The sequence below is a fragment of the Xenopus tropicalis genome, chromosome 1 (genome assembly GCF_000004195.4).
Source record: "Xenopus tropicalis strain Nigerian chromosome 1, UCB_Xtro_10.0, whole genome shotgun sequence".
NCBI classification, from domain to species: Eukaryota; Metazoa; Chordata; class Amphibia; order Anura; family Pipidae; genus Xenopus; species Xenopus tropicalis.
The window spans coordinates 129,118,316-129,146,090 of NC_030677.2; the positions used below are offsets into that span (position 1 = coordinate 129,118,316).

General features: G+C 38.5%; 1 protein-coding gene across 1 annotated transcript in view; it reads left to right on the plus strand.

The window, feature by feature from the left end:
- Positions 1–4,880: 4,880 nt before the first annotated feature.
- Positions 4,881–27,775, plus strand: part of pgm5 (phosphoglucomutase 5) — a 73,303-nt gene continuing 50,408 nt past the window's right edge. The window contains exons 1-2 of the mRNA NM_001130233.2: positions 4,881–5,599; positions 21,381–21,543. Coding sequence (NP_001123705.2) covers positions 5,342–5,599; positions 21,381–21,543 — 421 coding nt within the window. The 5' untranslated portion in view covers positions 4,881–5,341. The remainder of the gene's footprint in view (positions 5,600–21,380; positions 21,544–27,775) is intronic.

Genomic DNA, 27,775 nt, shown 5'->3' on the forward strand with positions numbered 1-27,775 from the left:
CAAATGAATCTTCCTTGCTGAGCAACTGGAGACATTGTAAGAAGTGGTGCCTTTGAACTTCACACTTTCTGTGGGTATAATTCCAGATAAGCTGATTAGTGGGATGAAGGACTGGATGTATGGTAAATAATGTGCAAATATGCTGTTTTGGAAATAGGGTACTTTCAAGGAAAAGTTATTAAATTTGCAGAAATCTAAGTAAAATCAGTATCAGAGTGAATGGAAGTCTTTATTCCCAGAGTAACATGGCAAGTAACATGGGCCATCCCTTGCAAGGAAGTTGATCCAGGGAACAATTATAATGTCATGTTTGTGCCGGGAAGGATTTTATTTTTCTACTTTGTGACTTAGTTTGTGACTCATTAGAAAATGAATAACTAGGGTACTTTTTGGGCTTCTTCTCCATTATTTAAAGGCTGAATTCTGTTTACCTGTGTATTCTTTCAAATTTCAGCTCCCTATTTACTATGTTATTATTTAGAGTCAATGGAAAAATTGTGGTTCGCAAATGTTTCCTACTAGAGGAAACACAAGGATTTAGTTTTCACCATCATAATTAGTATGATTGTTATTATCATGTCTTTATAAAACCCCATAATATTTCACAACACAGTACAAAAAGAACTCCCTATATTTTTTATAGTGAAGATTAGAGGCAGGTCTTGATAGGGAAGGTTATTTAATCAGTAGTCATTAATCCAGGCAATTGTTTCACTGCAGTGTTAGGGTTTTTTAAACTACTATTCCATTGTGGAGGGGCATCACTTGTTTTATTTCAGATAATCATGATGAGGGTTTCTAAATACTAAAAAATAACTTTTATTCCAAAATATCCCATTATTATCCTTAATTTAGCACCTACATATAAGATAGAGATGATATATCATTCATTTAATTCCCTACCCTAGGAAAGCCATGTATACATGGGAAAATGACAAACTCCTTGCAGACTCTGACAGTGCCCTGGCTACAATCAAACCTAGGACTCTAGTTCAAAGGAAAAAGTCAAATAACATATACAAATATTAGGGACAGGATGAGAGAGTTGGTTAAGGCAAATGGACTGGCAAAAGACAATGGTGTGAGTTTTTTTTTTAAAAACAGCGTGGGGGTGAAAACCACATAGAAGAGCACGCCACTATTGTTATTCATAGCTGCAACAGGCCTTTTGTAGTGAGTACTTGTCCTCACTCTTAAAGGAGAATGCAAGTCAAAATTTAAAAAGCATACTGCCCAATAGTCCTCCTATTGTTTAGTAAAAACGCCACACTTTTGGCTCACCTAATCAAATATTTACTCAGTCACACTTACTTCACATTTTTTAGAACAGGCAGCCATCTCTAAAAAGGTATTCTCCCTTCCTTTCCCTCCTTGCTTCATACTGCACATGTGTTTCATTCCCTCCCCCCCTCCCCTCTGCCAGATCCGCTTCTGATTGGCTGGTGGGCATGTGTAGCTCAGAACAGGAGACAGGATCAAGTTACACACATGCTCAGAGAATAGGAAGGCTGCCGCTGGCACCTACAGGAAGGACAGAGAGATTTCAGTGATGTCACTGTAGTCTTCACACTGCTGTAGGCTGCCAGCACCATATCTCAGAGAAGCAAGCAGGGATCTGGGAATTTAGATATGCAGTAAGTACTTAAAAAGAATGCCTTTAGACTTACTTTTAATTTATATTAACCTTTCATTGTCCTTTAATCTCAGTAGTGTTTTGGTCTTTTTAGATGTCGTGCAGAGTGCTTATAATTTATCCATGTTGCTCAAAATTAAATTTAAACTATATTTCTTGTTTTTCTCCTAACAACCTGGTGCCCCCTACATTTTTTAGGGCACTCATCCATATTTTGCTTAGAGCGAAATTCAGCCTGGCCGAGTCAGGAAGTCTGAACTAAAGAAATATTTTCCTGTTTTCTACACATGTGCTGGTAATTTAGCTAGCATAATGTATTGATAGCTTTGTGTGCCTGTCACAAATTACTTTTTGGCGATAGGATTAGTCTTACACTCTTGAGACTGAAAACGTTAAAACATTTGTCTGCTCCCCCCCCCATCTCTGCCTGTGTTATAATCCCTGTTATGGTTTATTTGTTAATAATTCCCATTGGGCATTCTATAATCTGTTTCATGCTAATTATTCCCCTTGGGGTTTCTATAATCTGTTTCTAATATGTGAATGTATATTGCAGTGATATAAAAATGAGCTATATGCACTACCCAGTATTTGAGTTCATTTTATAGATTATGTAACTTTATGTATGTATTTTCGCATAGTACTTTAAAGGAGAAGGAAACGCCAATAAAGAGTTAATCTCAAGCTGCAGGCATACCTTCAGTTCTCTCAATAGTGCCCTTAAGTCTGTTCAGAGGATCAGAAGACTCATAGGAAAACAGAAAGAGACCTTCCTCTTAACGCTTATTTCGTTTTTACATTTCCTATCCTTTAAATTGCATCTTCAAGTCTAGGATTACCCTTCTATTAGTTTATGTCCAATCTTGGTGACAAAAAGGCCACTGTAACCCCGTAGAGCAGTGTTCCCCAACCAGTGGCTCATGAGCAACATGTTGCTCACCAACCCCTTGGATGTGGCCTAAAATTCATTTTTGAATTTCTTGTAAGGAGGCAAGTTTTGGCTGCATAAAAACCAAGTATAATGCCAAAGAGAGTTCTGTAGGCTGCCAGTCCACATAGGGGCTATTAGCCAATTATAGCTCTTATTTGCACCCCATGAAACCTTTCCCATGCTTGTGTTGCCCCCCAACACTTTTCCCATTTAAATGTGGCTCACAAGTATAAAAGGTTGGGGATCCCTTCTGTAGAGTATATATAAGGAAGGGGAGAGGTCTAAATCAGTGTGTCTTGGATAAATATCAGCTTTTGGAGTGGATTAATTATTTTATGGATATGATAAAGAAAAGTATGGAAGCTCACATGACTAAATGAAAATATGCACATAGGTAAGGCTGTCTCTGAAAAATAATCTGTGCAAATTAGAGGAAAACAAAGCCTTTGGGTTTAAACGTATAGTGATAATTAAAGAAACCTTTCTATGACTGTGAGAACATTTTTTATTCAATTAGTTGCCTATTGGGAACACAAAAATTGCATGAAATTTTCAGATATTATTCATTTTCAGCCCCAGGTCTCTTCAACTGAGCTCTGACAGGCTGTTTCTTATTCGAAACACCAAACTTCAAATCCATCATGCCTGAAAACCATCTGGTATATAGGAATGTTGAAAACATAATAACACCATGGGAACCCACTAAAACACTTACAATTAATAAAATGTCCAGAATAGGAGTCCTACATTTGACCCTCATTCCCTCTATGTGCAGGGTGTTGCACAGAGATGTAATGGGGGGTTAATTAGGAATTGATTAGTGAGTTATGCCCTTAAACAAGGTGGGTGGTTAAATAAAAAAAATTCCAACTACCGCTAATTTTTGCAGAGTTGTGGGAGGTCATGGGTCCACCAGGCTATTCCAACCCCTACACCAAGAAAACATGAAAACAAGTGTAGGGGTTATTATTGAGATCCAGCCCCCAAGTTTTATATATGCCGCATCTACATATACCAGTGGGGAGTCCCAATAAATAAAACAGGGCAGTGTACCTATATGTATCTAAGGGCATCTAGCCATTACATTCTTTATGTGATCCATAATTTTGTAGATTAAAACCAAAAGCATGGCAGTCCTTATGGACCATCAGTTGCCATGTTTTGCAGGGTGATGGAAGTAACTTCATTAAGATAAGGGTCCATCAGACACCCCTTCCCTATTGTGGGTTAGAGAAGGAGATATGAAAAGCAATGCAGAGGTTTATCAAGACTTAAACATCTAAAGTCAGGTTGCCAGGGGGAGGGGAGCCATGCAATGCCTTTCCTTACACCTCAAACCATCGGGGTGGGGAATATGCAAAGAAAAAAATGCCCTGGTTGAGCCACTTAGATATGGGGTCATATTAAATAAGGAACAGTATCCATTCCTAGCGGCACTGGAGTGCAGTGGGTAGCATTGCTGTCTTGCAGAAGTGAGATCCTAGATTCAATTCAAGCCAGGGAATCGTCTTCAAAAGTGTGTACCTATCCAGCTGTGTCTGGGTAATCCAGTTTCTGCCACAGTGTAAAGAATAAAAAACAACAAAGAGGTAGATTATTCAGATGGATTTTACCCTAGTGTGTATAAATGTTGTTGGGTCCTTAGACTGTAAGCTCCACTGGAGTAGGAACTGGTTTGAATTAATTATAACCTCGGCTAAGTGCTGCATAATGTTGGTTCTATGTAAATAAAAGATTATAATAATAAATACCCATGGGCTCCTACTACTTTGAGTTCTTGGAATGGGTGACCTATAAAGTATTTATATTTAATAATGACCTCCAATAAGTCATCCACCCCATGAAAAGAAAGGGATTGGGTGTCCCTAGATATCAAGACACTATTTTCCATTTTCTATGATCCAAGATCCAGTATTAATAAAGATTACTAAAGACTAATAAAGCTGCAACAGACTATAGTATATTGTATTCCCGAAAAACATTTGCTTTTTAATTGTAGTCTAATGTGTGTGTGTGTGTGTGTGTGTGTGTGACAGCATATAACCTACTCAGCTCTAGCTGTGTGGGTTACGTCTCTCAAACAAGCTGACAGACTTGACACCCTTGAACAAATGTTGCTGCACACAAAACAGCATCCAGTTACACAGTTAAAGGACAACAATTCTCAGCTACTTTTTTTGCTGTGCTATTTTTGGCTTAGGTTTCTGTTGATTGCAAAGATTTAGCCCTCCCAGTTTTTTTTTTTTGGCAAACCTCTGTCCTTGTTCAAAGACTAGCATTTGTTAAGCATTGTACATGAACAAGATTCATATGAGGGGAGGGGGTCTATGGGTGTGGGATAGGGTTTGGGAGGAGGAGAGGATAGCTGCAGTGCTTACAGTGAGGTACACAAGCACATCAACCGAGGGAGCTGCACTTTTGGAAGGATCCCCATTACAGTAGAACAGAAGAAAAATATAACATCATTTGCATGTGAAGGAATGAAGTGACAACTGTAAAGTGGACCAGTACCATAACAGCTCTGCAGCCTGTTGTACAGTTTCAATGCTCTGTGATACACTGACAGGAGGAGGAAGCACTTGATTTAAAGACTGAGATTTCCAGTGCAGTCGAGGGTGCAGAGAAAAGAAGCACTTTCTGTGGACACACAGCCAGGGAGGGAGCTCTTTCCCCTACTCTTCTAGGATTGCTGTTTTCCTGTCACTCTTGATTTCGCTTGCAAAACATTGAGAGGAGTAGATCTCAGAGCACCCTAGAGTTGGCTAGGAACACTGGACATGGAGATAAACCCCATTCCTGTACTTACGATCCAGACTGTTCCCTATGAGGATCAGAAACCAGGTAGCAATGGCTTTAGGAAACCTACAGCAGTGTTTGAGAGCAAGAGGAACTATCTGCAGAACTTTATCCAGAGTGTGTTGTCATCCATAGACCTTAGGGATCGTCAGGGTTGCACTATGGTGGTGGGGAGCGATGGAAGGTACTTCAGCAAGACAGCCATTGAGACCATTGTGCAGATGGCAGCGGCCAATGGGGTAAGTTAATATTTAGAAGTGGGTGGAGTGACCTGTACAATGGGGTCAGACTATACATCATGCAAAGATGGATCTGAAGCAGAGACAGAAGGTCCATGCCTAACCTACTACACCATCACATATCCTTCTTTAAATTAGTAGAGTTATACCATGTGTGGTATGTTAAAATCTCTGCCGATGCATATTAGATACATGTAGGATAATTAAAATCTATCTAACCTAACGTTAGACTTATTGTGCTCAGACGTACATGTTTCCATTGGTGTCATAGCATGTGTCTCACCTTAAAGAAAAAACTCACACTGCTTAAATGCTGTCAGTGAACTTTAACCCCTCACTTCAGCTTGCGGTTGCAGATTTATCAGTTCTTGCTATCTAACGTGAAATGTAATCATTTTTGGGTTCAAAGCAGAGAACTTTTCATACTTCTACTATATATCTCATTAAGTGTAAAATGAAAGAAATTCAGAATTAGAGAATAATTTATGTGTATTGCATGTGTCTAGTTTTGTACTTTTTAAGGACACACATTTATGTCGAACATTTCTCATGCCAACCAGAAGACTTTTTTTTTTATAGCAATAAAAGAAGCCAAAAAAACAAGGTTATGCCTAATTAGATGCTTAAAGAGTGATTCGGTTTTCCAAGCACAGGTATTATATAACCCATCTTGTTGGTAACAAGGTTATCACCCCCTCCTACAATTTGCTTGCAATTGGCTGATGTTAGTCCTGACAAACCTATATCAGATGATATCTGACTTACCAAGATCTTGATAGAGGAGCATTTTACTGTGGAATTGCTGTCCCTTATAGCTTGTTGCTATTCTAGTTTATTCTATAACCTTGTAGTTAGCAGCCTGATACTCTAAATCTTCCTATAAGAAAATTGGCACTCTTCTCACGTGCATATCATGGGTACAGGAAGCAGATATCTTGGAAGCTGGACAGCGTAATTCTCAACTGAGTGAAATTATGGGAACTTGGCAGCCTGCTCGTGACACTGAATATTACAGTGAAGAAATAGGATTAATTATATTTTCCTTCCAATGAAAAGTATTGTTGCTTGAAGCAATTGTTATAGGCTTGTTGTCAAACATTTTGTGTGAATTCTGAATATCTTTCTATTTTGTTAAACCACAGTTGCATTCACTTAAACTTACTTTAATCACATTTCTTAGCAGGTACAATGGAAATGGCAATGCTGATGATTCCATGCTGTTAAATTATTTCTAGATTGAAGTTTGAAGTTAACAGCATTAAAGGACATGTAAAGTCTGTTTCACTGAGGGGGGTGGGGGTGACAAAATGTTAGGCACATCCCAAGTGAAACAGATCACTACAGATCACCACACCAGCCTATGAAAAAAACTGTCTGGGCGTCATGCCACCATTTTACTTACCTTTCTACTGGCATCACAGGCATCCCCCTTCACGAATTCCTGTTTGCACATGTGCAGTAGAGCATACCCATTCAGATTTAGTACTGCGCATCCAAAGAACACCATGCACCAAGCAATAAGAAAGTAAGGTAAGGAGATGCCAGCCCAATGCTCAGACAATTTTTTTTACAGGCTGGTGTAGTTCTCTCCTAACAGGAGCACCTGGGGAAAAAAAATTAGCAAACTATATTACGGTATATACTCGAGTATAAGCCGATCCGAATATAAGCCGAGGTACCTAATTTTACCTAAGAAAACTGGAAAAACGTATCGACTCGAGTATAAGCCTAGGGTGGGAAATGCAGCCGCTACTGCTAAGTTTCAATAATCAAAATAAATACCAATAAAATTACATTATATGAGGCATCAGTGAGGTATATGTTTTTAAATATTTATTTCAAAGAAAAACAGTAAACTAGCTCTGTAAGTGGAGAAGAGGGTCAACAAAAACAATATGGTATCAACAATGATACCTTAAGAGTACTACCCCCTTAGCTCAATCAGCAACCAAGCTAAAACACAAAGAGTTAAAATCCTTTAAAACTATACGTATATATAGTTTATATAGAATATAAAGTGCAATGTCTAGTGCAGAATGGGACAGGTGAGGATGGTAGATGAAGATGAATTTGGGAGTGGGCCAGGGCACTGGAGGGTCTGGTTGCGGGTGGCCTAATTTGCACACAAAGGACAGAGGGTGCTAGTCTGGAGGGACCCATGGCACCCGACTCGAGTATAAGCCGAGGGTGACTTTTTCAGCACATTTTGGGTGCTGAAAAACTAGGCTTATACTCGAGTATATACAGTACTGGGGTGTACCTTAACATTTTGGCACCCCCAGTGAAATAAACTTTACATATCCTTTAAAAAGGTAGAAATGTTGTAAATTATGTTTTGTGCTTCTGTACCAGCCCAAGGCAACTAAAGCAGTGAAGATCTGTGCCTCCAAAATCCCTCAGTAGCTCCCCATCTTCTTTTCTACTGATTCACTTCACATGCTCTGTGCTGCTGTCAGTTACTGAGTTTAGGGACCGACTCACACTATACTGTATATATAGGATATAAATGTTGCAATAAAAGGCTGATTAGTAATTAACAGAGATTATTACTGCATGGCAGCTCTGAAACCAATGCTATTAGCATCAGACTTTAATCATCAGCCAGTTAGGATCAGCTTATATGACAGACAAACATCATTTTCTTTGCTTGATAATTTCCGACAACCCATAAGCTCAGCTTCTTAACAGCTGCTCAGAGCGCACTGAGCATGTGATTGTCACAGACACTTCATACAGAAATGTCTTTATTACATTTTTTAAAAAAATCATTTTGGTCTGCCCAAGATGCTAATTATATTTCAATGAATAAATTGCATTGTAGCACCTATGGTAGTAAATTAAATCAGCCATTTGAATAATGAGTACATGTTCTTGCTATATGTCATAAAGTCAGATAGCATTGGTGTTTTAAAGTTAAGGTGTCCTTAAAGTCATTCTGTCCTGATTTTTACGGTATACTTTTTACTTCTAAATTACACTGTTTACATAGCAAATAATTCACTTTACCATTTGAAAAGTTATTCTTGAGCCAACAAATGTATTTTTTTAGCTGTAATATTGGTGAGTAGGCAGCCATCTCAGTGCACTGTGCCTGAGTCTGAGCTTTCAGAAGGAGCCAGCGCTACACATTAGAACTGCTTTCAGATAAGCTATTGTTTATCCTACTCCCATGTAACGGAGGAGTCATGAGCTGGACTTGGATTTTATGCTATTAAGTGCTGTTCTGATACCTGCGACTTTTAGGGCAAAGACACATGTGCGATTACTATTCACCACAGCTTTTAAAAAACTTTCCCCCCATAGGGTATTGTACATGTTACTGTGACTAATTTCATGCGGTTTTCCACAGTGTGGAGAAGTTGCGGCAACCTTTTAAAAAGTTGCAGCGATTGTGTCTTCCCCCTTAGCAATACAGGTGTTAAGTAGCTGCTATCTTGCTACCTTGCCATTTCTGCTGATCGGCTGCTGAGGAGGAAAGGGAGGGTGGTAATATCAACTTGCAGCGCAGCAGTAAAGTGTGACTAAAGTTTATCACAGCCACATGGCTGTGGCACCCTGGGAAATGAAAAACATGGCTAGGCCCATGTGAAATTTCAAAATTAAATCTAAAATATCTGTATGCACTTTTAAAAGACAGATTTCATTGAAAAAACATGTTTTCCCTTGGCAGTATGGGTCTGCCATGGTTGCCCAGCAAACATGCTTAAAGGAACAGTTCAGTGTAAAAATAAAACTGCGTAAATTGGCTGTGCAAAATCAAAAATGTTTCTTATATGGATAGTTAACAAAAAAATATAATCTATAAAGACTGGAGTGAGTGGATGTCTAACATAACAGCCAGAACACTACTTCCTTCTTTCAGCCCTAAAACCTTCTTCCTGCAAAGGAGGAACTTGAGTTCTGGCTATTACGTTAGACATCCGCTCAATCCAGCCTTTATAGATTACATTTTTGGCAAACTAACTATATTGAAAACATTTTTTATTTTGCACATCTATTTATTAAGTTTCATTTTTTCACTTAATAATTCCTTTAAAGATCAAAATACTTTCCAGTGCATATTTAAGAGAGGTGCCATAAAATCAATAGTGCTTCCCGATCCTAGGTAGACCAAGGGAATATTAACTGTATTAAGACTCCACCCTTATTATTTTGTTAACTTCAAATTTTATGACCACACATCAAAGTCCTCTTTCAATGGGTCTGTATAAGCCAATTTGAGCAAAAGTCACTTCTTTGGTGACATTGCCAATTAGTGGAATTTAGCATATGTGCTCAGTTGAAGTCTTAATCATATTGCAATCTTAGATGCTTATGCAGCCAGCTTGCACATAAAAACATTATGCAGTATAAAAGTAGTCTGTACACAGGTGGCCTTTTTGTCTCAGATAAAATTCTTATTGACAAAAAGCTAGGCCAATCACTTATAATGGACTGTTGAGTAGTCAAAACATATATATGGTCAGAAACAACGATCAGCCAGTCATAGTGCTGTCTATGAATGTTTGCAACTATGGAATTCTAATTATAGTTTCAGGCTGCTGCTACCAGAATGTAATGGAGCAACATAAAATGTCCCAATTATGTAGTGGCTCCCAACTGGCAGGTTGTTCTTTGTGTCAACTGTGTTGCTGACCCTTTCCCATTGTTCCTAAACAAATTTGTTTGTTCTACTCAACCCATAGTCCATTTATTTAGGCAAAGGTATGGGACCCATTTTCCAGAATGCTCGGGACCTGGGGTTTTCCGGATAAGGGGTCTTTCCGTAATTTGGATCTCCTGCCTTAAGTCTACTAAAAAATTGATTTAAACAGTAATTAAACCGAATAGAGTTTTGCCTCCAATAAAGATTAATTATATCTTAGTTGGGATCATGTACAAGGTACTGTTTTATTATTACAGAGAAAAGGGAAATCATTTATAAAAATGTAAATTATTTGATTAAAATGTCTATGGGAGATGGCCTTTGCATAATTTGGAACTTTCTGGATGATGGGTTTCTGATACATGTATAGGAAGTATTACTTTTCTATTGATATTATGAGGTTTTTTTTATTTACATAGGAATAAGAGAAATACCCCAAAATGTTAGGCACCCCCCAGTGACTTTAATGGCTTACCTTTTACCCCCAGATGATGCTCCTGTTACGAGAAAATTGCACCAGCCTGGGGTACCTGGGAGTGAGTGTCTTCTCTTACTGCTTCTGTCTTTGCGCACGTGTGCATGCACAGTAGAGTGAAAAGCTGAACTCTAACAAAAAACTTGGCTTTTTCACTCTACTGTGCATGTGCCGGCCCCGGGATTCAGAAGCCAGAAGGAAGAGGAGTTACCCAGGGCTGGTGTAGTTTGCTCCTAACAGGAGCACCAGCCCGGGGTAAAAAGTTAAAATCACTGGGGGTGCCTAAAATTTGGCACCCCCCTGTGATTTTTACCTTTCCATCTCCTATAAAGTTTTGTTTTCCAATTTTCACAGTTTATTAAGCCTTAAATGCTATTCATTTTATTATGACTAAAGTGCTATTTAATTTTTAATGGATATTCAAGGAAGGATGAACCCGTTCCAGAGTTCCCATGAATCCATTCAGACAATTGCAAGCATTTATCATAGGCTGAACAGACACATTCTCACTTACCACAAGATGCGAAGAAGTGTTTCTAAGCACCAGTTATACTCGTTATTTTACAGTGCTTTCTTTAGACAGTTTAGATGGATTTTTAAATACTGTAGTATGTGACAGAAGGAACTGAAGCATGCTCCGCAATATCATACCATCCAACATAGCACAGCAGCATCATTCTGACTACACCCACCTTAGCCAAACCTCTTAAATACCATGACCACAAAAAAACCATAAGAAACCAAAAACCATTAAAACATAAACATGCCAGTAAGATCAGTGCATAAATGGCCAATGTGCACTCCATTAACCCTAGACATGCCAGTAAGATCACTTCAGAAGTTATGAGTAGAAGAAGTGGATAGAGTGAAAGCATTACCAACACTTGCACAAGCAGAATTAAAAAAAACTTGTTATTCTTACCCAATGCTCGCATGCTGCATGTCTCTCTATGCCTCCGTTTGCCTAGCTGAAACTCCTGTGATAAAAATCAAAGATTTAAAGGAAAAAACCTTGTCCAGCAACGATCAGCAAGTTGCGGATGGCAGGTGGGGAGCCAAGTAGGACATTTAAACTGCAATCTAGGACTGCAGAACACTGGGACTGTCATGCAGAAATTGGGACAGTTCTGAGGTATGCAATACATGTTGTGATCAGAATAGTTGCTTTAGGAACCTGATCCCCCCACTTGTAAAAAAATCAAAACTGAGCAGGCTACATGAAAACCACAGAAAATTGTAGCTGCAAGTCATATTCTGACATATATTTGTTGCAGCAGGTTTCTCTTGAAATTAGGCGAAGACACAAAGAGTGATTATACTCATATGCTCAACAACCTATTATTCTACTCTAAGAATTCAACATTTTTAGTTAGTTCTATACACTAAAAAAAGGTAGTGTGTATGAACACATCTTAATTTTTGTCTTTTGCAAAGCCAATTAACAAAGTGTCTGAACCCTCTGGGAAAAAAATATTTTTAGTCCCAAAATCCCCAAAGCTGTATGATTTACAATAATCCTCCCACTGCTGTACTCCTCTTTTCATAAAAAGATCTTTATTAAAATTTTACAATGTAGTTAGCATTTTTGGCAGTGCTTACTATACCTGTGCAAATGTTGCTCATAGCCTGCTATATTAGCTTTGTCTCTTGACTGGTCCATTAGTATAAAGTTTAGGTCATAAAAACCTTCTTAAATCATAACGTATACAAATAATACCTGCTATTAAAATATCTTTGCCTCACAAAATGAAAAATAATGGATTTGATATGAAAATCAATGCTTAGAAAAGTCCCTCTAGCTAATGTTTTAGAACTGCTGGTTTATAGCAAAAACACAGGCAGATATCTAAATCCATATATCTCTTTGCATGATTAATTAGGTATGACCTAAAACAACAAAAATGTAATATCTAATGCACCTCTTTGCCTCCTCCTCAGTGCTAATGAAAACAAAACTTTAGCTCTGCTCCGTATAACTCAACGACAATTATGTGTAGTTATTGTGATAGATGACTATAAAAACAAACATTAATAGTGCCCCTAACATGAATATAATATTTAGATTTCATATGAAACTAGACCAGTAACAAATGAGAGAACAGAATGTAATCATGTAGTCATTTATAAAAAGAACTGAATTCCCATTACAATCCTCAAATTCTTTTTTCAAGCTTTATTTCCCACGCCCCTTCACTTAGCAATTTTACGCATAAACTGAACATTTCTTAGTCTGCTTAAATGATAAGTACATTTTCTAACACAAGCTAAACAGCAGCTTATACATACAACAGCATTTCTGGACTTTTTCTTAATTACATTCCATTTCAATATATATCCTATTTGACCCCCCCTAGTTATTACATCTAGCCATGATGGGGGTCTTGAAAGCAAGAATCCTATACTCTGTTCTGAGATCTGGCAAGTCCACTACTTAAGAAATGTATGTTTAACACCCAGCTCTGTTATTAGGTAAACAGATGTTCTCCCAGCAGGTTTGTCAGTAACTGGGAAACTGGGGAAGCCAGTCCTAAAGGAGTAATAATACTTAAAAATAAGTGTCACTGAAAGCAAAATCTTGGAGTCTGGCAACTACACATTTTTATGTTTTTTTTCACTGTTGGGTTGTTTTCGTTGATGTCTAAAATTTGATCAATTTGGAGAAGTCTTAAGGTGGCCATACGTGGGCCGATTGTAGCTGCCGTTTAGACCGATTCAGCTGCTTATTGGCCTGTGTAGGGGCACCAACAACAGGCCTGCCTGACTGATATCTGGCCTGAAATCGGGCATATATCGATCAGGCAGGTTAAAAAATGTAGTCGGATAGGGGGCCGCATCGGCTCGTTGATGCGGTCCCTGAACCGACTGTGCCCATTACCGTCGCTATAATTCGCTAACCGAATTAGCCTAAATTCCCCTGATATCGCCCATGCGTAGGTGGGGATATCGGGAGAATGTCCGCTTGCTTGGCGACCTCGCCAAGCGAGCGGTTCTTGACGTGTATGGCCACCTTTAAGCTATTGGCCTTTATTCTGATATGGCCTTAGTCTGTGTCTTTACTCTCTGCCTTTGATTCAGTCTTTGTACGGAGTAAAAGTGGAACACAAAGGTTTTGAACTAGTGATGAGCGAATCTGCCCCATTTTGGTTTACTAAAACATTTGTGAAACAGCAAAAATTCACAAAATGCATTAAAGTCAAAAGGTATTTTTTCGCTGCTACCATGCAACTTTTTTACCATTAATCTTATTTTTTGCAGCCATTGGACTCTATGTGCATTTTTTTCCCTAAACGGACACTCAAATGCTGCTGTAAATGAGCAGAGCAGGATGGTGTTTTTCACCAGGTTTTCAACTTCCTAGCTCACATAGAGATAGGGGATTACTATGTGGTTTTTGTACAAATGTATCCAGACTTTAATATGATTTGTCTGTAACATTCCAAAATAAGAATTAACTTCCCACAATTTAAAAACTACTTGCTAACACACAGTAAATTAAGATGTCTTTAACATGATACTCTTCACCACATTTGTGGTTTTTTTCTGCTATACTTCTGGAAATGTATTGTTTTTCATAGGCGTGAGCAGTTTCCTAGCTAATAAAAAATATGCCAGATAAAAAAGTTTGCAACAGATGAATGCTACCTTGTTTTTAATCTTAGGTTTTCAAGTTAAGTTTGCCAGCAGTTCTGATTAACGTCCTACAATTTGTAGAATAGTCATAAATATGACATATGCCACAACAACCTATAGCAAACACAACCAGTAAAGCAAAGAAACAAAAAAAAAATGGGTTTTGAAAATGCGATAATTTGCTAAATCTGTATAAAGTAAGCAAGAAACCCACATCCTATGTTCAAGAAAAATGATTTTCTTCTACATGATTTCCTAGCCTAGAATTCCCTAGGGTGCTCTCATCCACTACCTGTCTCTTTAGGGGCCTAGATGCAGTGATATCATGACGTATGCACAGTATCATAAAGCATGCACAGTTGCGCTACCGTGTATGCCAAAAAAACAATTGCCATGCACTGATTGGGAACATCCACTCCCTCCATTAGAACTTAGCTTCAGATGGTGCATGCTGTTGTCCCCCAATACAAGCTTACATACGACAGTAGAGGGGTGATCAATAAATTTGAAAAAAAAGTTTGGACCCCGGTATACTAACTTAGGTGCTCCAGCTACTGGATGCCTAAAACCACCCCATCTTGCATTGCGGACTAATCTTCCACTCTCAAGGTCAGCACAGTCCTTTGACTTTCCCAAGTTGACAGTATACTATTAAATGTTAGCTGCCAATTGAAAGTTGTTGTATTGATCTATTCTTTGCTCCATACAAGCTTTGTAGACAAAAATGCAGGCTTGATAAATGCAAATTTGTAAATGTATGCAGTTTTTTTAATTAAAATAAGAAAGGGTTACAACTGACAAGCTTCCTGTGTAATATAACTCATTATATATACCTTCTGCTTCAAGATTTTTCCATCTACCTATACTCTAAGCCTCTTCCATAATGGAATATTTCTGTTTTAGCAATATGCATTAAAGTTCTACACAATGGAAAGAGAGTTCAGCAGTGGTCAGTAAATGTATGCCAGATATAAACAGAAATGGATAGCTTATAATAAGCACTTGCTTCATCAGAACATCAAGAGCCATATTCATTGCCCTTGGAAATGTTTTTCTGTTCATAAAACTGTGTTACCTGGAAACATATCAAACTTGACTGCATAAGAAGCCAGGGAATGTTCATATTATTATTTCCTTTTCTCATTGTTCTCTATTTAATCCATACTCTCTCCTGTTTAAAGAAATTTGCAACACAAGAATAAATTCAGCAGGTCTCCTTTCTTCTCATCTCTAATTAATGCTGATAGCATTACCCTAATCTGGAGAGGACATTAAAAGGAAACAGTTTATGTTACTGTAGATCAGTTTACATGGAATGTGAATTTCCAGTTCCACTTTAGGTACTGTCTGATTATCTCTGGCATGACAGTCCAGGGCATTACTTAAGCATTCCACTTGCTGTCATCTGTACTTGCCTAACATTTATGTCTCTGTTAAAATCTGTTTCCTGCCTTTTAATAAGTTCATGAAAGGTTTTGTGTTTTATGATTTAGTATAAGAGCCCTTTATTTTGTAACTGCAGTCAAACATGTAAAGGGTATCAATTTTACAGTTGGATTAGTTGCTGTATTAATAAATAATTTCCCAGAATTATTAGGATTTTTCAGTGTGCCACGGTTGCTTTATATGTGGTCAAGTCGGCCTCTGCTGGGAAGCTGAAGAAGCTTACAGAACCATTTCTGTTATTTAAATACACATTTCTCTCCTCCATATAAAGAAGTCTTCTATTCCCTGTTGCTTGTCAAATACTCTATAGGACTGATTTGCGTAGAATCTTCAAGGTCATATTTAAGTAAAAATGGCATGTGCAAGAATTTCTGAAAGGTTTCTTCAAAATTTCTGAAAAGGTTGAGTTGGGATCCATGTAGGGTACAGATACCCAATATTATCCATAGAGCAGCCAGTAAGACTGGAGCTTGGAAGATGAAGATAAAGGTTGAAGATGAAGTTAATAGATTTGTAAGGTAAAATTACAGGATTAGGACACGGCAAATGAGGGCAATTCTAATAAATGCAATAATTGCATACTGATTGCCTTTAAATTAAGTCAGATCTTTAATATATTATTCTGCCCCTGTACCACTACAAGTTTTACTGAATGCCTGACTGGGCACAGTTTAGTTACTGAAGGATCACAATTCTTGGTTTTCTTAATGCAGTTTGTTTAAATATGTTATTTTGTAAAATGTGTGTAGTACAATGAGTTAATTGAACAATCATTGGATGAAGTTTACATGAAGTGCTAGCATGCAAATATTTTGAAGCACAACATGATGCCACAGTTGAGCAACATAGGGCTTCATGTGACCCACAGGATGCCTATTCAGCATCATTATACTTGTGACTCCTACAGAAAAAATAGACTGGTAGAATAGGGGACAAATTGAATGCCCCTGGTATTGCCATGTGGTATAAAGGGGGCAAATTGTGGGAAAAACAATATGGTGCCAATGAATTGTACCCCTCTAAAGATAGAAGGAATATGCTTTAAAAAAATGTTTGGAGCTTCCTGCTGCCTCCTTTCCCAGGCTGTGTAGGGGGGCTGGCGGCACTGTAGGATCGGAGCCAGTCAGCAGCTAGGTTGACCTGATAGGGAACTGAAGCCTGTCTTTGCCTGTGTGACTGCAGGGCTGTGATTGGCTATCCCCCTCCTACTGGCAGGGACTGTTAGGACATGCCTACCCCTCATTTGAAACAAGGACAGAGACCAGAGGATTTATAGGGAGCTCCAATAAAAGGTCAATTTTTACAAATAGCATTACTTTTTAGATTAAAGTGAAACCAGCACCATATATTACTGATAACTGCCTACAAGATTAGAATTTTTTTGTTTTTTCTATACATCTCCTTTAATAGAGCACAAGGGGAACACAGGAGCTGACAGAGATATTGCTGAATTCTGGGTTAAAATGCTGCACTTTACCTAAATTGGGCACCTGTCATTTCACTGCCCCTTGGTTATATAGTATATTTATACCAAAAGCTACATTTGTATATATATCTCTAAAGTTTAGCATAGGGTTGTTTGTAGTTGTATATCCACACATTTTCATTACTGTAGCCCAGATGTTAGCAACAGATATTTCTTTACTAGTGTGGAGCTCTGTTTGAATGATAAATTGACTATGGTTGCTGTATAACTTTAATCATCAAGATTTTCCATGTAGTGGGAATGTGAATGTTGATGATATGATGGTATGCAACAAGAGGTTCTCTGCACTCACCCATTAGCAATATGTATAGGTCACTAAGACACTGTACATTAAGCTCAGGGGCGTTTCGGCCCCTAGTGCCACCCTGAGGCAGTCTAGGGAATGCTGCCCCCCCCATGCTTAGTTTTTTTATTTTGCATCGGAGGGGGGCGAGAGGGGGCCAGTTGCTAGTGCAGAGAGACAAATTTGTCTCAGTAAGTTACTAGGAGTGGCTTTTTGCCGCCCTGGATAACTTCAGGGACACTGCCACCTCAGCTCGCCTCATTTCGCCTCATTTCAGCAATGCCCCTGATTAAGCTGCTAAAAAATGCCCTCCCCTTTCAGCAAAGCAGGGATTATTTATCCATATATTGCAATATCCTTCAAGCTGGCCAACTACGTCAAAGTCATCTCCGGTCTGGCCAGTCCAACACTTACTTCTACCTGATACATTAATTCATGCAATTGCTTGCTTACAAGCTTAAAACCCCCAAATGGTTGTCTTGTTATTGGCCACCGCTCCTGTATAAACTACAAAGGGGAAGTTGTGCTCACAACTAAATTTTAAACAATTAGATGGGGGTGCAATGAGACTGTGTCCACAAAATTCTTATAGACAGCAATATATAAAGCTCTTTGGTGGTGTATGTAGTTTGGTTCAATTATTTTTGCTATAAAATATATAACTATAAAATACAAATTCATGCTCAGGGACTGATTGATGCATAGATAAATGCTATGGGGCTATACAGTTTTGTAAAACAACCACCTTTTGCAAAAATATATCTTTCATATATCTTTGAATAACTCACATCTATGTGTTAGCCTTCTAAGTATTGTTTTTGACTGATGAAACATTCCAAAATGTTATTTTTCCAAAATTGATGTTTTGGTGAACCATGTATGAAAATCTTTGCCCACTATTTTACAGCTGCAGTAACTTTAAAATAGCTGCATAACTATATACCATCCCATCACCATCATCTTTCATGTAGAAGTTTTAGGGCTTTTAGTTGTGGTTTCTGCAGTTGGACATCTCTACATGAAGTCATCATTTAACATTCAAAGATTAACGTTGCTGTTAAAGCCTTTCAAAGTCCCTACTATTTTTACTTTTGGATTTTGTGAACCTCTTCCTTCTTTTAATAGTTATTCTTTTAATAGTGTGAGCAATGCAGCATGTGTATTTGGCACTTTAAGTGTGTACCTTTATGCCTCACCATGTGTCTAAGCTTTATAATTCTCTATGATTTATTGTGCAGCTGACTGCTTTCTTCATGCACAGGTTTCTTCTCTTCGGCTTCCCACATAATTTGCAGAAATGCCAGTAAGGCTTATGGCCCTGCCAAATGCTATAGCTGTTTGATAACAATACAGTATTCTTAACGAAAAGTGGTTATCCTGACAAAGAGGCATTGTTTGATGTCTTTATAAGATGTCTGGATACCAGTGCCTTGACAATTACTTTTAGTCTGACATAATAATGACCATACACAAGTTGATTTAGCCATAATATATTGTTAGTTCTGCCAGATTTGTATGACCATTGGACCAGAACTCCTGGTCAACCATATTATGAAGGACAGGTCATGTCAGACACATTTAATTGCTTTTTGTGATGAGGTTAGTAAGAAGCTGGACAGTGGGGGTGCAGTAGATGTGATCTATTTGGATTTTGCCAAAGCATTTGATACCGTTCCCCACCAATGACTGCTTTCTAAACTAAGGTCTATTGGTCTTAGTGAAGTCGTTTGCACATGGCTAGGAAACTGGCTACTGGATCGGGTACAAAGGGTGGTTGTTAATAGTACATTCTCTTCTTGGAGTAAGGTTCTCAGGGGGACCCTCAGGGTTCTGTACTGGGGCGACTGGTTTATCTTGTTCAAAAATGACTTAGGGGAGGGTATTATAAGTAATGAGTCAGTGTTTGCAGATGACACACTTGACAAACTGGCAATCTGGGCGGCTATGTGGCAATTGAGATTTAATGTGGATAAAAGTAAGCTCATGCACCTGGGATGTAAAAATATGCAAGCCCCGTATACCCTTAATGGGACTGCACTTGGCAAATCTATAATGAAGAAGGATCTTGGATTCCTTGTAGATCATAAACTTGGCTGTAGAAAGCAATGCCAGGCAGCAGCTGTTAGGGCAAACAAGGTTTAGAGCTGTATTAAAAGGGGCATAGATTCACGGGAGGAGAGTGTTATTCTTCCACTTCACAGAGCGCTGGTAAGGCCCCATCTAGAACATGCCATTTAGTTTTGGTCTTCAGTGTTTAAACAGGACATTATTGAATTAAAGATGGCCAGAGAAGGGCAACTAAGCTGGTAAAGGGTATGGAAAGTCTTAGCTATGAAGAAAGACTGGCTAAGTAAGGTTTGTTTACACTTAGGAAAAGGCACTTAAAAGGTTTAGAAGAATGGAGGTTCTGTTTAAATATTGGGAAGTTGTGGAATTCCCTCCCTGAACCATCCCTTTCTGTCATACTGGCTGATACATTAGATACATTAGATAGTTTCAAGAAGGGGTTGGATGGCTTTTTAGCAAATGAGGGAATATAGGGTTATGGGAGATAGCTCTTACAAGTTGATCAAGCAGTTAGGCAGGTTACATATAGGCAGTTAGGCAGGTTATATACAGGCATTAAGGTTGAACTTGATGGGCGTATGTCTTTTTTCCACCTAACTTACTATGTTACTATGTATATTAGACTCAAGCATGATTGCACTGCTGTTCATTAGCCAAAACATAAAAACCAGGCCAGCTTATGACCAGTTGAGGACATGTAAGGGGCCACATATTAGAACAGGTCTTCACTGCCATGATGATCCAACGCATCAGTTTGCAGGCAATTTCATATGTCTTTTTTAACTTAAGACAGCAAAATTTTAAAGAGGGGTAATTGCAAGAATTATTGCATGCAAGAAAAAGCACAATTTTTTGACCTGCAAGGGCATGCCACTTACTAATTATACCCCAAGGTTAATCACATCACTCCTAAAGCTAGAATGGAACTTCTTATTTTGTATATATGATAGTGAATATGGGCGTAATTACCACTGACAAATCATTGTGCTACATTTCGCATGGATAACTCTTTATATTCTCCTTAAAGTAGAAGGAAAGGTAAATAAAAAAAAAGTAAGCTTTATCAGAAAGGTTTATATAAATACAGCCATAAGCACTCACAGAAAAGCTGCACTCTATCAAAAGAAACACAGGATTTCTTGTCTCCGTTTTTGTAAACATGTTCTTTGGTATCAGACTTTCTCTCTCAGAAATATTCTTCGTTCCCGGGGCCGGAGTCTGCACAGCGGATTTTTTGCGAAACAGGTGCAAAAATTGCAGTGGGAAAAATTTACCACATGGAAAAAAGTTGTGTTTTGTGATTTTTTTTTTCCGTTTCGCAAATTTTCCGCTGAAGTAAAACGGGACAGATTACCTCATCACTAGTGTCAACATATTTGTTCTGTATATTTGTGGATAATGCAATGTGCCATTACGGCACACTGTTTACCCAACAGCACATCAACTTATATATCTGATTCTATTGTGGTTCCTGGGGTGTAGGGAACTGAAAACAATCATATTATTTATATATATATATATATATATATATTATATTAATTCTCTGGATAGTATCCTTTTAATCTGGAATTGAAAGGATGATGTGTGCTCCAGCTGTGTGTACCTTTCTCTGGTGTTTCTGTATAATTTGCATTAATATATGTATCATAGTACTGCTATGTATCACAGTGAAATAACCAATACTGACAACATATAGCAAGTGATATTTTATTTAACTTTTCATTTGACGATATTCTCTTTTCCTGTTAGATCGGTCGATTAATCATTGGACAGAATGGATTATTGTCTACACCTGCTCTATCATGCATCATCAGGAAGATTAAAGCAATTGGAGGAATTATCCTAACAGCCAGTCACAATCCAGGAGGACCTGGAGGGGATTTTGGAATCAAGTTTAATGTTGCTAATGGAGGTAAATGACTTGTGTGCATACTACCATACACCAGTATGTATGTACAAAAATATGCCCCTACTGCATATCTGCATAACATAATAACAAGATGGAAAACAAGTAATGTTTAGTGAGTAGTTAGTAGCCTGATTTTAGATGATCCCAAATCATAAGCTTCTGAATGGACCATAACTTACTGGAAATTAAATGGAGTTGGGCAGGTCAAGGATTTTTACTGGATGTGGTTTGAGTTGATTAAAGTTATAGCACTAGAACAAAGGGCTGGCACTGTTTGCCAATCCAGCTGTTGAACAAAAACATTTTTCAGAATTATCTACGTTGTCTTTGTGCCAGTGCTGGAAGATTTAGTAACAGCTACAGTGCTAAGGATGGTCCATCCGTACTATAGCACATATGAGCGTATTTCGAGGTATATACAGACAAATGGTATAACAAAATTAGTTACAGACCTGTGTTGTCTGACTATAATATAAAGATTTTAAACTTTGGCTGTAACTGGATCACTGTTTCTATGGGGTATAACAAGAGGTAACTTTACCACAAGTACTGTATATCCTCTGGGAGTATAGAGCATCATAGTGAATGCCTGGAACCTCTTAGAAGATTGCAGGCAAAGCTTCATTAATCTTCATACATTGTATGATAACTATAACAAAGACACAAAAGTTGGAGTCTGTGAAATTCTACTGCAATGCACAAAATCAAGAACAGATGCTAACTGGCCTGGAATTTTGAAAACAATGTTATAATCAAGTACTGTGAAAAGAATATTTTGTGGGGTAAACTGTTATACAAACTTTTCAATGCAAAAATGCAACATTTGACTTCACAAATACTGACCACTGCAGAGTTGCAATGGAAATGTAATTTAATAAAGGATGAATACAAAAAGAAGGGCTCTGGAATTGCCAAATGATTTATAGTCAGGTGAAACAAGAATTGGCCTCAGGGTCATATGCCACAACACTGATTCACACAAAGAAGGTGTGTTAGATTCCTTTCTTGGTTAAGATACTCATGGAAACAATGAGCACAGTCTTTTACCATCTGCTCAAGCTGGATCAAAGTTGGTCTCTGCAATACTGCAATTTTCCAAAGCATGCATCAGAACATATAAAGAACCAAGAGATAAAACAAAGTCAGTGTTAATAGGCTGCTGCATTCTCATCACTGACCAGCTGAGCATTTGTGGTTTTAATTTAGGAAGGCAGTTTACAAAAGGCATCTGAGAAATTTGGTGGAGCAGGAATGGCTGAATATCTTCTAAAACAGCCTTATGTTACCTCTATAATCAGCCACAAGTCTGTAACACTGTTAAGATTTTATGTTTCTTAGAAAATAAAAACATTTTGACACTTTTTAAATCTGATGCTTTGTACAGAGTACGCCATTACCCTGGACTCAAGTGCACTAAGCACTAAGGGGCACACTCTTGCACCCCCTGCTCTAGCGCTTGGGCCCTAGGGATCAGTAAATTACCTCTTATATTTCATACCCGATAGGTGTCATTTACCTTTCTCTGGTATACTAGTACTAGAGCGCTAAGGGCACAAGAGCATGCCCCTTAGTGCTTACTTCAAGCAATTACACCCCAGGGAATGCTGCACTCTGCATAGACAGCCGAATTAAAAATGTGGTGCCCCTGCAGAAAGCAACACCAAGGGGCACATGCCATCCCTGTCTTTACCGCCTGCCACAGACATGCTGCCTGCAAGTTGGGGGGCTGTTTATATGCCTACTTTCTTTCACCCTTTACCAATACAGTGACTAAAAAAGTCAGCACTGTATTTGCCATAGTGGCAGGTCTCTGCACTCTGAAACATACAGCACTGACCTGTGTCAAAATAGTAGAACATAATGTCCGTAAGTGCGTTTTGTACACTGTGCTCTGTTTCATAAATGACCCCTAATATGTATTGGTTGATTAATAAAAGAGTATAAATAAATATGGAAGGTAATGCATTAGTAAACAAAAGAGATTTTCCCCCTGGACTGGGGAAAGAGACCCACATTAAATTGTGAAGAACACAAGTTAGTGGATTCATGGCTTTGCTTTTGCCATATTCCATTTCCTTTGACACATATAGGATCCCATTATCCCAACATCTGGTAAAGCCATCTCCTATAGAGTCCATTTTAAGCAAATAATTCTAATTCTAAAAATCCTTATCCTTTGTAATAATAAAACAGTAGCTTGTATTGATTGTAAGATGCATAAATACAGACTGGCAGCAAAACATGTTTAATGTTTAAATATTTTTTTATCAGACTTAAGGTATAGTGATCCAAATTACAGAAAGATCCCTTATCCAGAAAATCCAGGTCCCAAGCATTTTAAATAATAGTTTCTTTACCCAGTGTCGGACTGGCCCAAAGGGATACCAGGAAATCTCCCGGTGGGCCCTCCTGCTGCTAGGCATTTGACCTAATTCATGGTCATCCTATTCCTATTTCTCTATGGGAACAATTCAACTAAATATAAAGAAGAATATATAGTAGTATGTTAAGAAAAAAAACAAGGAAAATATAGAGACTGAGTAAGAAGTGGATGAAAAATAGTTTGAAGAGTGGGCCCACGGTCTACGGTTTTCTGGTGGGCCCCTCCAACCTGTATACTTTTTTGGAATAGGTTAAATATACTGCCATATTGGTGCCTAAAGAAATGAACAGAGTAGCCAGCCCGAAGGCCAATAATGCTGAGATTTGGGACAAATGCTGATCTCACCAAGTTAGTAGAAGATATTACAATCATCCAGTTATATGCCACTAGAAGGAAAGAATTCAGCAATGAAATAGTAGACTAAAGCAGACAGTACAATCCTGTTATACTATATTATTGTATATGGCAGAATATTGCAGCATGTTAATCATTAATGAAAATGCTTATCTGATTCATCACAGCTGTCTCCTCATAGCCTGACCTTTTGTTGTAGTCATGGCACTTGAAGGACAACGTTTGATCACCTGTCTTTTAGTCTAAAGTGTCTAAAGTCTTCTCTACATTTTGCACATGTACCAATGACAGTATATTACCAGCTGTCCATATGAGATACTGAGCTGTCCTTTGTTCATTATACAATAATCCCATCACAACCAAGACACACATTACATCACACCTGTTGGTATTCAAGTTTTTTTTTTGTAACTGGCATGTAACCGTAGCAGTTCTATTAGTCATACCCTGCAACTGTTACAATGCAAATGGTAAGCTCCATTATTTTTCACCAAACACATTACAATTCCTATACAATGTGTGATTTGATTATGTATTATTAATTTTATCTGGTAAACCCTTACCATACTAACAGTAGACAGGGAATACTTAGTTATAGGAGGGTATTATTAGGCTTCCTTTCAATGTCTTAATTTTAGACAGTTTATGACATTTTAATTTAGATTTTGCGTACCACCCTTAATGTTTTGTCACTGAAAGGCTAATTTGTCATCCATGGTTAAATCTGGCATACTTTGTTGACCAATATCCCCAAAATGATTTCCCACTGGCAATTAAGTAAATCGCCTGCAGAAAAGCATACATGGTGCTTCGTTTTTCCGAAAGTTTTCTTGCAAGGAAATTTATAGCTGGTGGGAAATCTTTTTGGGGAGACTTGTCACTTGTGGTAGCCCAAATTTAAATATGGGCGACAAATCTCCCCATGTGCTTTAGCCTAAGACTGCTGAGTACTGCAGTCCTCTGTAAATAGTATTATTTGGAAGGCATTTCCAGTGCAGTGTCCCCACCATACTAAGGGCCAGATGCATTAAAGTACAAATTACAAGTACAATTTGCGAAAATTCACATTAAATACGAAAATTTCTGATGTTCGTTAATTTTATGAAAAGTCGCGGAATGCTTGGACAAAAATATCATGGTATGATCCGAAAGTTACGAAATTTTTGTATCCGAGCGATCGTAAACATAACGGAAATGTTTTTTGGAAGCCTCCCATAGGACTCAATGGCACTCTACAGCTCCAACCTGGCCCAAGGAAAGTCTCCCATAGGGCTCAATGGCACTCTGCAGCTCCAACCTGGCCCAAGGAAAGTCTCCCATAGGGCTCAATGGCACTCTGCAGCTCCAACCTGGCCCAAGGAAAGTCACAATACCGAAGCTTGAATGAATCTGAAACTTTCGTACTCGTTGCGACAAATATGATTTTGACGCACAAATTGTTGCAAAGTACGAAAAAGTTTCGCAAATTAACGAAAATATCGCAGAAAATACGCAAAAGTTGTAAACATTGGAAAAAATACTAATTTTTTTGTAATTGGACCTGTCGTACTTTAATGAATGTGCCCCTAAAAGTTTAACTTCATTTAAATGGGGTGTGAGTAATTATAATTTTCCCTATTATGAGATCAATAACCATAATCAATAGCATCATATAATTGTTAAAAAGCATACCACCTCGGTGTCTTTATTAAATGAGAAGGAAAGGCTAAGTCACTTGGGCGTGCCAAAATGTTAGGCACCCCCAAGTGATTTAAATCGCTTACCTTGTACCCCTGTTTGGAGAAAACCGCACCAGCCCGAGGTACCTGTAGCGAGCGCTTCCTTCTTCTGTGTTTCGTCTGCTGGCAAAATCCCTGGGCCAGCGCATGCGCAGTAGAGTGTTAAGAAAAGTTTGGCTTTTTTTTACTCTACTGCACATGCGCAAGTGCGAAGCAGGAAAAGCTACCCCGGACTGGTGCGGTTTTCTCCGAACATACGTATCACAACAAAAAATAGGAAATTGAAATAAAAATAAAATGGGCCCCTGGTTACACAGTTGGCCAGGTACATCCAACAACCAGACCCAGGCAGAAGTTCACATAAAATAATATTAATTCATTATTAATAACTATTGAAATAATCATGCAGGACTACGGTGACTAGATTAATTGAAATTTCAGGTACACATCTAATAAATACTTGTTGCAGGGCAGCACTGATTGCAATTGAATTAATTGCAATCAGTTCAGCTGGATTTTGAAGACATGTCCCTGAATTTTCAAGTGATCTGGTCACCCTACGATGGACCCCTAGAGTACCTCTCCTGAAGGTGCACCCCCAGAGTGGTTGTGTCACCTACCGGTTGTTCTGAACGGTGCTAAAAATAAAAAATGAAAAGCTTTGCAAATAAAACTAATTAGAAAAAAAACTAGATGGCCAACACGACCCCTGAGCAGTGCATGGGGAGGCCAATTCTGAATATATCCTTGTGGCGCTCCTTTTATTCCCTTGTGTCTTTTCTGGTATGCATATGAATAGTATTAGGGGGGCCTGTGGAAAGTGTAGCCTAGGGGCCTCACATCTCATTAATCCACCACTGAGAGACTGCTATTAATTTGAAGGGGGAAACTTTACAGTGTGCAGCCTGCTGGCAGTTGTTTCCTAGTGTTCCCTGGAGCGAGTGTGTGCAAGGTTCTAGCAGCCAATGTGATCCTGGGTTGCCGCCTATCAGCTATCTTGATCATGAGAAGCAGAGTTCCCCCCTGGGGTTAACTCCCGCTCTGCCAGTTTAAAGGGCTTTGCAATTTCTGTAACCAGCCATTTTCCTGCTAGTCCTTTTGAGATATAGACACCCACAGAATCCAGTTTCCAATTCAGTGTTTAATATATAGTGGAATATCCCTTTATCCAGTGGCGTAACTATAGAGGAAGCAGACCCCACAAGGAAACAGACAGTGCGGACCGCAGGGTTTGCTTCCTCAATAGCCACTCTCCTTGCTGAAGTTATTCATGCCCGCTGCTTAATATTTGTAGAGGGTGCACATAACTTGGGCCCGCACATAAGAGTGTACAGGGAGAAGGCGGTAGCTAAGTAACTGTGTGCATGGGGCCACAAGATTTTCTTGCAAGGGGCCCGGTGCATTCTTGGTATGTCACTACCTTTATCTTTCATTTAGGATGTTGTGCCTTCAGGAGCATTCTGAATGCCACCCCTCACTCGTCCCTCCGCGGTTTTGTGCATCGGAGGGGGCCAAGGGGGGAGGGCCTACATCACTATTGCATAGAGCGCAATAGTGCTCTGTGCACTAGAAGAGCTGTAATTCTGATTTAAAAATTGGAATCTGTTAAACTAAATATACGATAAACTCAATAAACATTCCCTAGTAATATGCTCTAACTAAACTAAATATACAATAAACTTAATAAACATTCCCTAGTAATATGCTCTAACCTCTCCTGAACACACACAGATTAACATGTCTTCAGACAACACATTTTGAAAATTTTTTTTTTTTTTGT